A 17,328-nucleotide genomic window follows, 5' to 3' on the forward strand; every position below is an offset into this window, starting at 1 on the left:
GCGGAGCACGGGCTCTAGGCGCACGGACTTCAGTAGTTGTGGCGCACAGGCTTAGCTGCTCCGCAGCATGTGGGGTGTCTCCGGACCAGGGCTCGAACCCACGTCCCCTGCATTGGCAGGCGTATTCTTAACCACTGCGCCACCAGGGAAGCCCCTGTTACTGCCTTTTAAGTACAGCACATGAAACAGGATCTCTTAATCTGTGTCCCCAATTTGGGGATTAGAATGAATTTCCAGTGAGCTCATATGAAAGCTCCATCTCTTAGAGTGAAGAACAGACGCTGTTCTTTGAGTCAAAACTATGCCAAGCTGATCCAAAAACCAAATAGAAGGGAATAAAAGGATCCTGAAAACGAAGGTTCCAGGAGGGTGGGGTCACAGGGACATGGACCCAAATCACTGTCTAAAAAGTAGAAAGTGTGCTGTCAAGAAGAGCCAGTCATTCAACAGTGGCCAGCAATGTAAGGATGTTTACACTGAAGAAACAAAACCAAAGACAACCCTCCCCCCGCCCTGGAAAAACAAAAACGGTATTCTGAGTCTCTGCAAAAACCTTTTCTACATTGCAATACAACTGTTGGACATTGAGAGGCTAGGGCACTGGGCTGTGCTGAAGGTACAGTTCTGTCCAGCCATGACAGTTCCAGTCCACAATGGGCCTCCTGTGATCATAAAAAATAGAGGGGAGGACAGAAGTCTTTTACATTTTTCATAGCAAACAGGTCTTCCCAGACCCATCTCCCCAGAACTGTCAGATGGAACAACCTATGAGATGCTCTTGACAAGGGGCCCAAGGTTTCCACACCAAAGATCCCAAATGGTTTAAATATAAGGGAAAGAAGAAAAGAAAAAAAGAAGCACCTTTATTTCCCTGCCTTGCTGAGTGAATCCTTTAGCAAACTTGTCAGAACAAAAATGAGCTGTTTTGTGTTTACCATGTTCTGAGATAGACAACATGACAGAACCTACACTAACTTTGAAATTGGAAGACCTGGGTTTAGACTCCTGGTTTAGCTAACTTGTAATCTGACTGACCTGGGGCAAATCACTTAGCCTCTCTTAAACTCGGTTTTCTCACCTGTAGAATGGGAGTAATAAAATCCAGTCACCAGGTCATTTGACGGTTAAAGGAATTGGTATACAAAAGTGCCCGGTATCAAACCTGGCATGGGACAGGTGTGTCTTGAATGTCAAGTATTCTTCTTCTTTCCTCCTGAGGTAGGTCTCACAGACAGTCCTGGCTGGTCTCAAGTCCCAAAGCTGTGACTTCCAAGGAGCCGCCATGGGGAGCTGCGGTGAGCCCCTGATGTATGCACAGCCTGTAACTCAAGCTCCGCTAGCTGCTTTAGAGCGACCGATGCGGGGGAGAGGGAGGAGGGCTCCCCGCGTGGCTCCGCCCTCCGCGCTCCCGCAGTCAGACCGACACAGCTCCAGGCACGATCCTCCGAATGTGGGTGTACGACTTCCTGATGGTGACACTGCCGTGGTGCGACACCCCCCGGGGCAGGACGCACTCCTCCGTCAGTTTCTGGGCCTCGGGGTCCCAGCACAGCACCGTGGCAATGACCTCGTTCTTCTCGTCCCGCCCGCCAGTGATGTAGAGCCGGTTGTTGCAGGGCGCGATGCCGCAGCTGGCCCTCTCGTGGCTGAGCTGGGTCACCAGGCACCAGCTGTCCTCCAGAGGGCTGTAGGCGTACAGCGCTCTCATGGCCCCTCCTGAAGAGGAAAGGAAATACCGTGGGCATCTCACTGTTTTCTGCTTTTCTTCCCCATTAACCACTAAACTCCTACTCCTGGTTAGGTCAAGTCTACCATCTTGCCAATAGAAAGAGCAAATTCACGGCTCTGCTCTCCAGAAAGCCAGAATGGATAACTAGGGGCAGCAAGTCTCATGCTGGAAACACTTCATAGCCCTTTAAACTCTGCAGCCCGGTGCTAATCAGGTTCTGAAGGACGCCTGTCTTCACATGGCTGCCAAAATGTACCATAAAGACTGCTTCCTGGCAGAAATACCACCTGGTGCATCAGATAGGCCCGGCTCCTAATCCCAGCTCTGCCACTTTTGGATCTGTAACCATGAGCACCAAGACCACGGCGGTGATAGGAAATCAGAAGGACCATGCACATAAAGCACCTGGCAGAAGGCCTGGTGCATAGGAGTCTTGCATTGTATTGATCTACATGGCAGTGACTAGACTGAGCATGACCTGGGACACCAGCCCAAGTTACCCATCTTGAGATTAGACCTTTGGGGCAGAGTCACGAGTCTGACCATAAAGACACAGGAAACCTGAAGCCAGGGAGAGAAGGGGTTTTGCCTTAATCTGTTCCCATATTTTGCATTCAGGAAGCCTTCTCTGATTAGCTCTCATTTGCTGGAGTTATTTACTTTTGGTATTTCCTTGATCAGTCGTTCTCAATCCTGGCTGTACATTAAAATCACCTGCACATTAAAAACACCTGACACTGTGGCCAGCGTCCTCCTTCTCCTTCTGATATTATTGGTCTGCACGAGCCCCAGCTACCCATATTTTTGGAAAGAGCTCCATAGATGACTCTAATGAGTAGTCAGGGTTGAGATCCATCACTCTTAACAATTACATGCCAGCTGTGGTCTGGCTAGTCAGGCTTTCCTTCCAGCTAAATGCAACTGTTCAGAGCCCCCAAAGCAAGTCGGAAGAATAAAATTCCCATGAACACAGAATAAGAAATAAAGATAGCTACCATTTGTTGGGCACTTATACGGTGCATATTTCAATTTCTGTGCATTGCTAATGCTTACAACACACTTTGCTCCCAAAGCAATTTCTTGCTCCTCCCCTGGGCACCATTTTCCATCTGTCTTGTATGTCTCCTAAATGTGGGCTGTTTCTGTCTCCAGAACTGCAAGGTAAATTCCACCAAGGCCTGGACCAATCCCATCTTCTCTTCTTTTCAATCCCACCCACATCACCCAGGAACTCAAGAATTCCCAGGAGGGTCTCATGTGCTCTACCTGCAGGGCTGCAGGTGTAGGGGACCCTACACTTAAATAAGAAGCCATGTGCTCACTTACCAACCACATAGATACGGTCCCGGAAACTCACTGCATTGATGCATTTAGCCTCTACTGGCATGGTCGACTTTAAATTCCACTTATTGGTTGAAGGGTCGTAACACTGAGTCTTGTCCGTGGCCAGTTTCCCATTGGGCCCTCCCCCAATCACATAGAGCTTCTTCTTATGGCTGGTGGCTGCGAAGGAACTGACATGGATAAGGAGGGGTGCAGCCTGCAGAGACACAGGGCATCGGGAGAAGCTGTCAGTGACACTGCCCAGATTGCTGCAATGGCTCACAGGACACAGGCCAGGAGCCAGGGGACACAAGCCCGGGAATCTTTGCCTGAAGTCACAAGGCCTGTGGGCCTGACTCCCCTGAGACACAGAGAGGATCAAAGCGTACATTTCCCACCCTCCCGCCAGGCTCCAGATGTTTCTAGCCTGTTTCTCCCAGAGTTCAGTTCTCAGGGCAGGAGGGGTGTACAGGAATAAGTGTTTATACAGATGAAACCAGCCAATGTTGGAGGAGAATGCTTTCTCAGACATGCCTATTCATATTTATTCATGTGCTCCTTCATTCAAAAAATATTTACTGAGTGCCTACTATGTGCCAGGCATTGTCGTTAGTGCTTATAGCTAGGAAGAAAAGCTGGTATAAGGGTTTCAGGTGGCCACAGGTAAGCATATTCTCCCACTCTGGGGCAACATACAGATCTGAGGGTTAAGCCAGACTTGTGTTTCCATCCTGTGAACCCCAGGGCACTAAAGGGGACTTTTAAGAGTCTCTTACCCATGAACATAACCCTCTTGGGTCATGGAGCAACTTTGTGATGGGACTTAAACTGAGAAGTTCTTGGGTACAGATTATAAATGTTAAGGGCTCCCCATAAAGTTCTTTTCAGGTTAACAGATCTTGGCTGGATGCCATCATGACCTGTCTACCTTTGCTTGTGCCTGTGATGACCACGTTTCACACACCCCAAAGCTGGAACATGCTCTGACATATAATCTGATAAGGAGAAAGAAAATTTGAAATTGGGAATAATCTGGAAGTACAGGAAGTGAGGTCAGCTTACCTTTGTGTGTGTGTTGGGTGGGGGTAAGGATACTTAACATGAGATCTACCCTCTTAACACATTTTAAAGTGTAAAATACAGTATTGTTATCTATAGGCACAATGTTGTATGGCAGATCTCCAGAGCTGGTTCATCTTGCATAACAGAAACTTTATGCCCATCGATGAGCAATGCTTTGCCTTTTCTTGAGTATGATATATACCTGAGATTGCATTGCTAAAGTCTTCTTTGAAGGCACACAAATGGTTCATCACTAATAGGTAAATAAATAAGGGCTGACTTCTAAATACTACCAAATGACTCTGGATTCAACCAACAGTGTAGTCAAGAGATCCTGGTATGCCCAGTGTGGAGAAGACAAGGGCAGATGGCATCGGAGGAGACAGAGACTCTAGGCCAAGACATGCAGACCAAGACAGGATCAAGCCTCCCGTCTACATCTGGGGTTCTGGCCAGGATAGGACAGGTACCCACATAGAGCTCCCCCACCTGGAAGGAAATCATTTCCGTGACCTGATCAGTAATGCTGACTCGATGGCTCCTATGAGGAGGGAAGCTCAGAGCCACTGAAAATGTTCTCAGTGGGAGCAGGGAGATCAGAAAGCCGTATACCTACATTGGCAGATACTCATTTTTTTTTTTAAGCTTTGAAGCAATAACACAGAGTTACTCATAGAAATAATCTATACCTCTGACCAGCAGTTGTGGAAGGGGTCATAGGTCTCCACGTTGTTGATCCTCTGCAAGCCATCGAAACCTCCGATCACATAGACCTTGCCCCCGAGCACCACCATCTTATGCCTCCAGCGGCCTATGTTCAAATACTCAATTTGAATCCACTTGTTGATTGAAGAATTATATTTCCAAACATCATGCTGTGTTTCTTTGCCACCTAGGAGACATATAGAGCATTTAAGAAACCACTGATATGTCAGAAACGCAGCTTCTCCCATAATTCCCCACTGGCCCAGAGTGTTAAATCCCCAGACGAGCACCAACCCCCGCCCCATCCCCCCAGACAAAAGAAATCATGAAGGCGCATGCAGTGTGGTTGCCAGGACAGAGCCTGCACAGGGTGACAGGGAGACACAGCGTAAGCCTGGGGTGGATCACGCGCTGGGCTGTGCCCTGTGTCACCTCCGTGCTGTGAGAATTCAGAGAAGAGGAGGCTCCGTGAGCTAGGTCCAGAGAAGGCTTCAGGGGAGTAGTACCCAAGTCTGCCTAGGCGAGTGGGGACCAACAGGAGCCTGGACTCCAGTGTTTGTGAGGCTCAGGGGCAGGAGGTCAGGCAGGACAGGTAAAGTTGGACGATTGCAGGTGGGGATAGTAGGGCCTTGACCAGCGGGCAAATGAGAAACCAGCTTAAGTTCTCTGTTTGCTTATTTATTCAAACAAATACAAACCCGGGAAAATCACCATGAAATCTTACAAAATTCTCTTGGTTCATAACTCTGATCTCTATAAAAACATAAGTGAGGTTTGTCCTACTTTGAAACAACTTCTATTGGAACAGAATGAGATGCTCACCCCAGATCATCTGAGAGTGAGCTGCTAAAACATTTTTTCAAGACAACTCAATAGATAGAAAATAGGTAATTCCGTTAGGGAGAGAGACCAGGACAAAGGAGAGCTGACTTTTCTGGTGACTTTAATAAAATATTTTAATGACTTTGTGTTTCCATTTCCCCATCAGCACAGAGTACTACCAACTACCTAAAACAAAGGATGTACCTTTCAGACTAAAATGTGCACTAGTGTGGAAATGAATATCATTAATGACGCCCTGTGTCACGGGTAAGTGTTTCTCAAGGGTGGAGCCCAGAAGTGGGATTCCTAGGTCAATGGTGTGCCCACCTTGAATTTTTACAGGTGCTACCAAAGAACCTTCCAAAGCTGTCCTGGTTGACTTTTCCCCATACCCCACCCGCAGCGGATATTAGGAAGGTTTTTTTGGTTGTTTTGTTTTACAGCCTGAGGGAGAAAAATGATGCCATAGTTTGGTTGCCCCTGGCTGCTAGGGAGACTGAGCTTCATCCTCTCCTGTTTTCTTTTTGTTCATATGGTTTAACCATTCTGGGGGAGGGGTGTTGTATACCTCTTAGAGGTCTCTATTCAAAACACTGTGATATTGATCCCATTCAGGTAGTGTCCAAAATTATAAAATAACTATACACTTTCAAAGAAATGTATGCAAACTTTATTAAAAAGGGAAAAAAATGACAATTTTTTTTACTTCAGGATGTAAAAGAAGACCTGATTAACTGGGCAGGCATATCATGTGCACAGATGATAAGACAGGTTATTGCAAAGATGTCAACCCTCCCCAAGTTAACCTATATATTAGGTGCCTTCAGGGCTTTTCATGGATTGCAGGACATGAAGTGAACATTCTAAGCTTCATTTGGAAGAGTAGATTTGGGAACATTTCTAAGAAACTTTTGAAAAAGAAGAAGGAATGAGAGAGCTCTCCCTAGCAAATATCAAAATATACTAAAAAGCTGTGATAATAAAAATAATGTGCTACTAGTATAAGACAAACGGATCAAATAAAAACAAGGTACAGAAACAGACTAAAAGATATAGAGATTATTAAATAAATGGCATTAGAACAATTGGCTATCTGTTTAGAGAAAAATTTAGATCCCTATTTCACATTATACTTAAATTTAAATGTAAATGCTATAGAAGTAACTGGAGAATATATAGGAGAAGATGTTAATGATCTTGGGGTGGGGAGGGGTTTTCTAAGCATGACAAGAAACCTAGAACATATAGAAAAGAAAGTTACTATATAAAATATAAATCAAAGTTAAAAGACAACCCCACTGTCTGGGAGAAAGTGTTTGTAATACAAATAGCAAAGGAGATATAATAAGAACTCCAAAAAATTAATAAGGAAAAGACAACCAATAGAAAAACAAAGGGTAGGAACAGATCATTTTTAAAAAACAGATACGTTTAGCTAATAAATATATGAAAATATATTCAACCTCATTAACGATCTAAGAGTGTAAATTTACACAATCAAGTCTATTAAAAATGTAATTGATAATAAAAAATGTTAACAAGGATGTAGAAAATGGGCACTGACATTCATCATTGGTTGAACTGTAAATTGGTACAAACTTTCTGGAGGACAATTTAGCAATATCTACAAAAACTCTAAATTTACACATCTTATGACCACTTCCAGGAATCTCTCCATATATCAGCGCAAGTTCATAAATATATATGTATGAAAATGCCTATTGTGGTATTTTTTTCAGTGGGAAAATAAAAGCTGAAAAAAATTATGGTTCATTCATTCCATAGACAGCCCTGAAGCTGGTGAAATGAGCAGTAATAACAGTCCTCGCAGTAATGATAATGACGACTAACACTGCTGAGCTCTCCCCACGTGCTTGGGATTGTGCTGTACTTTACATGTATTACATTGCTTAACACATGTAGTAGATCAATTATACCAACATGTAATGATGTCCAGAACAGATTGTTAGTTGAGTACACATTTCTGTTGATTTAGTACAACAAGCATGCTTTCATGTATCGCCTGTAACATTTTTATTTTTTTAACATTTTTATTGGAGTATAATTGATTTACAATGGTGTGTTAGTTTCTGCTTTATAACAAAGTGAATCAGCTATACATATGCATATATCCCCATATCTCCTCCCTCTTGCGTCTCCCTCCCTCCCACCCTCCCTATCCCACCCCTCTAGGTGGTCACAAAGCACCGAGCTGATCTCCCTGTGCTATGCCGCTGCTTCCCACTAGCTATCTATTTTACGTTTGGTAGTGTATATATGTCCATGCCACTCTCTCACTTCGTCCCAGCTTACCCTTCCCCCTCCCCGTGTCCTCAAGTCCATTCTTTAGTAGGTCTGTGTCTTTATTCCCATCTTTCCCCTAGGTTCTTCATGACCTTTTTTTTTTTTTTTAGATTCCATATATATGTGTTAGCAGTCTGTATCATTTTTTAAAAGACAACAACAAATTGAAGATGGACAAAAGACAAGTTGTAGAATAAAACACTATGTGTAGTGTATGTGGCAAAGACTGACCATGATTACCAAACCTGTCTTTTCCTCCTGGGCACACGGCTAAACTACATTTCCCAGCCCCACTGCATGGGGAGCGGGGGTGCAGGGAGGGCATGTGGCTGGTTCTTGCCAATAGAATGTGAGCAGAACTGATGCCTCATGTCCAGGCCGAGGCTGTTGTGAGCTGGTGTGTCTTTTCAACTTGTTGGGTTTCTCTCTCTTCCCGAAATGCATCAAGCTTGAAGGTCACGTCTGGAAACAGCCTCATCACGAGATGGAAGGAGCCTAGGTCCCTGAATGACTGAGTGGAGCAGGTGCTCTCCCCCAACCCACACATACTTCTCTGGTGATTCATTGAGAGTCAGGGTTTGTTACAGCAGCTGGCATTACTTACTCTAAGACAATATAAAACCATTTTTGTAAAAAAAAAAAAATTAAAACATGTAGGATTGTGATGGCACAGAGAAGCTACCATATTTTACTTTACACTCCCTGTATTGCTTAAATCTTCTACAACAATTAAAAAATGTTTCTGTAAGACAAAAGAAAGCTAAACCCTAGTCTGTGGTATTAATAGACTCAAAGAAGAACTGACCTGCCCTTTATCTTGGAGGAGACCAGCTCTGGAAATAAGCTCTTTCCAAAACAAGTTCAGATTAAAGAAAACCTCCAAGAGAAGGGAAGGGATGTTTGTCTTTTCCCTTGGTGCTGCAAGAAGAGCTAGGTGGCTTTTAATGTCATGGGAGAGCATGAGACTCAGAGAACATGGATTGGAATCCTGCCTGACACTTACCAGTGTGTGACTTTAGGTAAGTTCCATACCTTTCTGAGCCTCGGTTTTCTCCATTTGTAATCCGGAGATTAAAATCACCTACCTTATAGAGTTGATGTGAGAGGCAATAATTAATTGCTACCAAAGAGTAAATTCATCTACTATGCTGTAAAGATGGTAGAGATTACATCATTTAATTAATATTTATTGAGCATTTACTATGGCCAGACACAGCGCTAGGTATTGGGAATACAGTGTTGATTCATGGAATTTAAGGACTAATGGGAAACAGGCATAGAGCAGTTAAAAACAATTAAGCAAACAACTTAGAAGTAAGAAATGAAAAAGTACTGGATGCTACTGGAGCATCTAAAAGTAAGACCTAATAACTTGAGGGGAGAGGTCAGATTTGGGGGGAAGAGCAGATATTTTTATCCATTACTGTATTCCCAGTGGCTAGCTCAGTGTCCTATGCCTATAGCAGACACCAAATAAACTCTAGTACCACTTTCCTTCTTCCTTTTCCATGAAGGAAGTCCTATCTGCCTGCTCCCCCAGTTCCTACTACAATACTGCTCAAGGATTAGGGTTCACTCTCCATGATAAGACCATCTGAGTGCCCGGTTTCCATATCCTGACCCAGTTAGTGCTAGATCAGTGCCATCCACAGTAATTCTTCTGGGATGGTTGCCTGTCTCTCACTCAGGAAAACATGTAGTGCCTTGGGGGCTGGCTTTGGCATCACATGGCTTCTGCTTACCTGAGATGTAGACCTCATTTTTTAATGTCACGCATGCAAACTCCACCCACTTCTTATTCTCACTGTCCAGCTCGTGCTCTGTCATGGGGAGCTTGGCCACCTCCAGGCGGCTGCGCCTCAGGGGATCCAGGCAGGTTACCTCCGCCACAAACCGTTCATCCTTCGTGCAGCCACCGATGATCATGAACACCTCAGACTGGAACTCATGCATCCTGGGCTTGGTGCGCTCCGAAATGATCTGGAAAATCAATGGGAGTACAAAAAGGCAGAATGGTATAGTGGTTCAGAGCTCAGGCTGTGGAGCCAGAGGAGCAGAGCCCAATTCCCAACTCTGCCACCATAGGACCATGTGACTTCACCTCCTTGGGCCTCAGGTTTTTCTTCTGTATAATAGAAATTTTAGTGGTAACAACCTCATAGGTTTGTCATGAGGATTAAATGAGATAATATATTTAGTGTGCTTGGCCCAGGGCCTGATGTATAGTAGGTACTCAATAAAGGGTGTCAGTTGTAGATTTTGCTACTTTTTAAGAAGTTCAGATCTGTCTACCATCAAATGCACTTTCCTGCCTCTTCCCTCTTGCTTGGTCAGAAGCACTGAATCCTGGAATTTCATTTCTGGGCACCTTCCACTCCCCCCTGGTTTCAGTTTCTTGATGATATCCCAGACTTTGCTCGCTACCAGGCCTTTTCTGGAAGAGAAGTCCTGAGGGCACATAAGAGCATCCAGAGACTTAGGAGAAAAGAACCAAAAGGGAGCAAGGATGTGTCCAAGGAGGTTGGGGGACTGGGTCCCAACATCAAGCATATGACCCTTCAGAGCCTTGAACAAGCAAAGAAATCCATACCACAGATATCTGAACCCAGCTGAAAGAGCAGAGGTTTGGAGTCAAATACACCAGAGTTCCATCCTGGTTCCACCACCGATGGCCATGTGACCTTGGAGAAGCAACACAATCTCTGTAAATTCCTGTGATCATTCCTATGCTACCATGCCACTGTGAGCATTCATGAGGTTGTGATGTAGAGAGCTGAGCAGAGCACCTGGCACACGCATGGCCCTCCATAGCTAGTCACGGCAGTAGGAGTGGTGGGAGATGTCATATTGATGTAATTAATGAAAAGGGAGAGCTGCCCTCCTCCTGGTTCCAGCCATCCCTGGGCTTGATGGGGAAGGTTCTACAGGGGTACTGATAGGAGACAGAGAGGCAGCAGCACCTATTTCCCACGTGGCCAAAGCAGCTACTCTTTCCTACAAGGTTAAGCTGACCTAATATGGATTATGGAACTTCAATCTTGCCCACAGATGGTGACAAACAGTTTACCTGAGTCCACAAGTGGTGAATCCAATCAATAGTCACATGTAATCAGATCAGCCAACACCCAACCTCTACTTTCCCAGAAGAGACTTTGTTTTTCTGTGCCAATAGTCAGATACAGTAAATGCTGCATCCTCAGTTATTGAGGCCAGACCATGGCCATCAAGTATGTGGCAGGACCTCCTTTATGGGTCAGCAGAAAGGAGTGGAGGTGTGTGGCAGTTTAAATCCTGGGCAATGGGCTGAGACTGAGGGCACTGACAGTGTAAAGGCCAGCTGGGATAAGGGTGGAAGGGGTGGTCCCGAGAACTTGGAGGCACTATGAGAAAACCAAGCTGGTAGGAGAGGAATGAGCAATGAGTTGGCACCAAAGACAAGCTTGGCCTATCTGAGATTTCTCCCTCCAGCCTCTAAACCTTCCTTCCCACAGCTGAGGGACAACCTCTAGCACCCATCTGGTCCTCTTGCAGGGAGGATTTAGGGATTATAGAGCAATGCTTAGAGGACAGCACTAGCTTCTCAGAACTGGTTCCCTGTGACCCTTACTCTGGTTCTGAGAGCCAAGCCTCAGCCTCCTCTCTGAAGCCCCCCCCCCCATCTTATTCACAGTGTCTGCTCTCCTGCATCAACAGCCTGCTGACTAGCAGGGGACCAAACCAGCCATGATCTTACTCCTGACTCCCAGGGCTGGCATCCCGGTCCTGAGTCCTGGCCTGTGGAAGACTCTGCTCCCACTGACTGAAGCCTGCATTCCTGCCTGCTGTCTGCATCTCTCCATAATATCTGTCCTCGATTGCCCACACTACCTTCCCAACCACTTACCCTGTAAGCCACTTGACATTATTTTCAATGTCATTTTGTTCTTTCCTCCAGGAAGCCATTCTTGCCTTTCCACACCTGTTCCCACAGTCCTGAATTTCCCTATCACAGCGCTTTTCACCCTCATGTAATTTATTCTAATGTCCCTGATGGCAGGGATAGCCCTTTTCTCCAATGGATCCTCAGCACCAAGAACAGTGCCTGGAGCTTGTGGGTTTCCATAAATGTTGGCTGAATGAATGAATGAATGAATGAATGGGCAAGTTAGTTAACCCAGGACCTGATAAAGACTTTTTTTTCCAGTCTAGATCATTGTGGTAACCAGCTTCCACAATGGCCCCCAGCAATCCCCACCTCCTGGCATTTACATCCTATGTTGTTCCCTCCACATTGTTCCTGGGTTGATCTCTATGCCAATAGAATACAATAGTGTTGGTATACCACTTCTGAAATTAGGTTATGAAGGCACTACAGCTTCCATCTTGACAGCTCTCTCAGTCCTTCTTGGGTCATTTGCTCTAAAGAAAGACAGCTGCAATGGAGAAGCCCAAGTAGCAAGAAGATGAGGCTTCCAGCCAACAGCCAGCAAGGAAGTGACTTCTGTCAACAATCCTGCGAGGGAACTTGCAAGTGGATCCTCCAGCCCCGTTTGAGCTTTGAGATGACTAACTGCAGCCCCGGCCAACAGACTGACTGCAACTTCAGAAGAGACCCTGCACCAGAATCACCCAGCTGCATCACTCCCAGATTCCTGCAAACTGTGAGATAATAAATGTTTGTTGTTTTAAACAGCTGTTTGGGGATAATTTGTTGCACAGCAATAGATAACTAATACAATCATCTAGTTGATGGGACTGGCTGGGTATTGAGACCTGCCTTGTAACTCGGAACCACAGGACTGCCAGATGGTGGCACCATTACCAAATTGTAAGTTCAGCTACGTTTTGCAAAATATTAACCCCAAAGGCATGACAAACACCAATCTGAAGTCAGAGATGGGCAAGTTTGTTGCAGACACACGGAAGTAAGTGTTTGCCAAAGAATCACATGCAACCATCAGGGCCTACACAGTTTATTTTCAGATTGTTAGAAGTAGAGCAAAAAAGTTTCCCCTTACTGACTACTCATTGTCCAAAGAACCTATGTGAGAGCACCAAACAGAAGTGACCAAACTGCTTGGATAAAGCTCCTCAGGGTGAGCTTCTGCCCTGCTGCCCTCAGGAGTAGGTCCTCCTGACAGCACACATATCAGAGCAGCCTTTGGTATAGATCAAGTTGGTCCCTGGAGACTTAGGAGGCAATGAAATGAAGGGGTAACTTTCTCTGCCCCAAAAGACCTCTCCCAATGAAGGTACCAGCTACTACTCCTAAATCAAATGTAAGTTGACATTTGCTTTTAGGGTTCTAAAACTTCCTTCTGTTACCACCTCCATGAGCTCAGAGGAGGGACAAGGTTAAAATGGAGAGATAATGATAGGACAAGCAGGGTTAAAGTTTGGGAAAGGAAGGTTAGGAGGAGAAATGTGTTCACAGAGTATCCTCCAGGCTTACACTAGTGTCATTAGGAATAAAGCCAAGATCACACAAGCAGCGAGAAGGCTGGGAGTTTCAGGGAATCAACTAGCAATGAGACACAACTCAGAGATCACAATGTTTGGTTGGTTCAGTTACCTAGACTATAAAATGAGGATGAGAAAATGCCCTGAGCAGGATTTGGGGCAATAAGGCAGAAAAAAACTAGGACACAATGAAAAGAGAGATTTTAGCCTCAGAGAAAGAAAATGCTTGATTGTGGGAGACAGAGTACCATAAAGAACTGAGTGAGAATAGGAACAGTCTTTATTTCTGGGGCACTTAACATATGCCGGACACTGTGCTAGCACATCTCATTCATTATCTTATTTCATTCTCAAAACAATTCTATCAGTTGGTAGATATTGTTTTCCCCATGTTACAAGGACTGAGCCTTACAGCAGCTGAGTAGCTTGCCCAAGGTCACACTGTAGGTAAACTGTGCAGTCAAGATTAAAGCCCAGATCTGCCTGACTGGGAGCTCAAGTTCCTGACATTTTCTAGTTATCAGAATTCTCTCTCCTCCTATATCCAAAGCTTATAATCCCACTCCCCCATCCCCACCCCATTGCAAATACAAAAGGCAGAGCAGATATTTCAAAACAGCAGTTTTGCAGAAGACATAGTAGGGACATTTTATATAAGAGGAAAGCCTTTATCACCTGCATTTCAGGGAGTTAGGAAATGGGAAGCAGAAACGAAAATAGCAAGAATGTTGAAAGTACAGTTGATCAAGACTCTATACTTTGTTTTTTTTTTTTAGTTTTTAAAAAAATTTATTTATTTTATTTTATTTACTTTTGGCTGTGTTGGGTCTTTGTTGCTGTGCGTGGGCTTTCTCTAGTTGCGTCGAGCAGAGGCTACTCTTTGTTGCAGTGCGCAGGCTTCTCATTGCGGTGGCTTCTCTTGTTGCGGAGCACAAGCTCTAGACAACAACTGAAGCACAAGCTCTAGACAACAACTGAAGCGCGGGCTTCAGTTGTTGTGGCTCGCGGGCTCAGTAGATGCGGCGCATGGGCTTAGTTGCTCCACGGCATGTGGGATCTTCCCGGACCAGGGCTCGAACCCATGTCCCCTGCATTGGCAGGTGGATTCTTAACCACTGCGCCACCAGAGAAGCCCCAAGACTGTACTTTAAATGCTGAACTGAGAGCAGTTGCAGAGATTGATCTTGTCTTCAGGAATATGAGGGCTTTCCCAGTGCTGAGCCAACTGCCAGTGACCCACATATCCAGCATAGGACCCTTGTGGTTATCTGGTCTTTCTCTATCAGTCTGCTTATCACCCTTCATTTGCTTAGTGTCCTGTCTTCTCTGAAAGACCATAAGTTTAGTAAGGTAGAGACTGTTTTATGGTGCTTGGTGCCATGTCTGGCATATAGTTGGTGTTCAGGGTTTATTTGTGAAGAATGAAAGTATAGCATATGAAATTATAGCACTAATGGCAATATTAGAAAAAAAATCTCAAATTAGTGACCTTTATTTCTACCCTAAAAAACTAGAAAAGGAAGAGAAAATTCAACCTGAAGTAAGTAAAAGAAAGTAGTCAAGATTAAGGTAGAAATAAATGGAATAGAAAATGTAAAGACTGTAGAGAAAGTCAAGTAAAACCAGAAGCTGGTTCTTTGAGAAAATCAATAAAATTGATAAACCTCTAACCAGACTGATCAGGAGAAAAAAGGAGACACAAATTACCAATATCTGGAATGAGAGCTATAACATCACTACAGATTCTACAGATATTAAAAAGGATAATAAGGGACTACTGTGAACAACTTTATGCCAATAAATTCAGCAACTTCTATGAAATGGAAAATTCTTTGAAATATACAAACTACCAAAGCTCATTCTAGAAGAAATAGATAATGTGAATAGCCTCTTGTATCTATATAGCTATTAAAGAAATACAATTTGTAGTTTGAAGTTTAAAACCTTCTCACATACACAAAAAATTCCTCCTGGTTCTGATAGCATCACTGATAAATTCTACCAAATATTTAAGGATGTGTTTGCAGAGTGAATAAGTGACAATGGATCTGAGGACAACACAGAATTAGAAAAGGACAGACAGAAAAGAAGGGGGTCCCAAGGGGCCTCTGAAAGACAATTACTAAACTATTTTGGCTAATATTTCTACCAATGGCCTAATGAAGAAGGCTTGGTAGCCAACCTCAGAACCATTGTATAGTGGTATACACGTATGGCTGTTCATGTGTACAAACGTAACAAACTGCCCCTCTATCATTACTTAATGATTATTTTGTTCCTCTCCACTAAGCCTACTCTTGTCTTTATAAAGTTCTGAATACAACCTTTCTTCAGGAATTGTTAAGGAGAACCAGGTAGATACAAGTGATATGTTTATTCACTATCTTGGTACCCATTTATTCATTCAACAAACATTAACCAATCCCTTGCTATATACCAAGGACTCTCCTAAGGTCTGGATGAAAAGTCCAATAAGACATATTTCCTACGTAACAACCTCCCTGTCTAGAGATATTTACAGATGAGGAATTCAATGGTTAACATGCAGTGGTTGGTGCTATGACAGAGCAATGCTCCAGTGCTATGAGACTGACAGAGGCCTCTGGAGAAGGTGATGCCTAAACTGAGTTTTGAAGCTGGAGCAGAAGTTAACTAGATGAAGAAGAGGAAAAAGTCATTTGAGCCGCACCTGCATTAGCCTGAAGGCTGAAAAAGTGTGTCCGCTTTGGGGAATTACAAGCAGTACACTCAGACTGTAGCAGGAGAGAGAGGTTGCAGATGACACTAGAGCAGCGAGCAAGAGACCAGGCTCAGAGAGTTTAGGCAGAAGTGTGGGCTTTATCCTGAAAGTGGTGGGGAGCCAGTGAAGAGGCTAAGCCCAGGAGTGAAATGATTAGGCTTGAGTTTTAGATCACCCAGCTGATGAATGAATTGCAGGGCGGCCAGATTGGGGGCAGAAAGCTGAGTTTTGAGGAATTCTCAGAGGTTCAGGAAGGAAATAATGAGAGTCTGAACCTAGGTAATGTCAGGGGAGATATAAGAGTCTCAAGGTTTCCCCAGAGTGGACAAACTGGGAAAGCAGCAGCCCTGTGGAATGGCGACTGGACAGGGCACACTCCCTTCATGTGTGTGTCTCCCCCACCAAACTCCCGCCCTTACACAACCGGAAAGGGGAAGGATGTGCCAGGCATGGTGCTGGGTGATTTCCAGATCTCACCTAATTCTCTCAGTAGCTGTCTACCATGTAGTATTATCGGCATTTTACAGATCAGAGATCCAGGGCTTCTGGAACTGCCTGACTCAAACTATAAACATCTACAGCATCTACTTCTTGATGCCCTAATGATTTGTGAGCCAGTCTCACCTGTATCTCTGGGAGGTCTGCTAATTCCTTCACTTCGCTGGTTATATACGGCATCTCTCATCATCAACTCACCTCATTGCCAGAAAGGTGGTACATCCTGGCTTCCTGTAGCAGCGGGAAGACCTCTGGGCATTGTCTGATGAGGGGATCCGCTTCCACCATCTCCACAAAGTACCATGGGTCCAGAAGCGGCAAGCGCACGTTCTCCAGGACATAGGGGAGCAAGCAGAGTCGTTCTGACTGTTTGTGCCTGACCCAGCTCATCACAGTCTCAAACACCTGAGACTCTTCTGTCACATAAAGGTCATCGCTCTTCAAGATGTGGTACAGGGTATCCACAGGAAGTTCAAGGAACTCTTCGGAGTTCAGGATCTGCACAAAGTTCTGGATGATGTAACTTTGAACCTGCTTCTTTAGACTGTCCAAGGAATGTGTGTCTGCCAGCCTCAGTATTCCAACACAGTTTTCTGGGTTCAAGGCTTCTGTGAGGAAGCTCGCACAGGCATCCACCATCCGCAGGAACTAAGAGAACAGAAGGGCAGCAAATCAGGCCAGAAAATGACTAGTCCACAAGGAGGTT

General features: G+C 44.7%; 1 protein-coding gene across 1 annotated transcript in view; it reads right to left on the minus strand.

Moving 5' to 3' along the window:
* Positions 1–1,164: 1,164 nt before the first annotated feature.
* The window catches only part of KLHL6 (kelch like family member 6), a 54,838-nt gene continuing 38,674 nt past the window's right edge, over positions 1,165–17,328 (minus strand). Inside the window, exons 3-7 of the mRNA XM_060150134.1 lie at positions 16,821–17,270; positions 9,688–9,925; positions 4,804–5,006; positions 3,056–3,269; positions 1,165–1,716 (exon numbers count right to left, since the gene is read on the minus strand). Coding sequence (XP_060006117.1) covers positions 1,415–1,716; positions 3,056–3,269; positions 4,804–5,006; positions 9,688–9,925; positions 16,821–17,270 — 1,407 coding nt within the window. The 3' untranslated portion in view covers positions 1,165–1,414. The remainder of the gene's footprint in view (positions 1,717–3,055; positions 3,270–4,803; positions 5,007–9,687; positions 9,926–16,820; positions 17,271–17,328) is intronic.

Source organism: Lagenorhynchus albirostris, chromosome 5 (genome assembly GCF_949774975.1).
Source record: "Lagenorhynchus albirostris chromosome 5, mLagAlb1.1, whole genome shotgun sequence".
Taxonomy (NCBI): Eukaryota; Metazoa; Chordata; class Mammalia; order Artiodactyla; family Delphinidae; genus Lagenorhynchus; species Lagenorhynchus albirostris.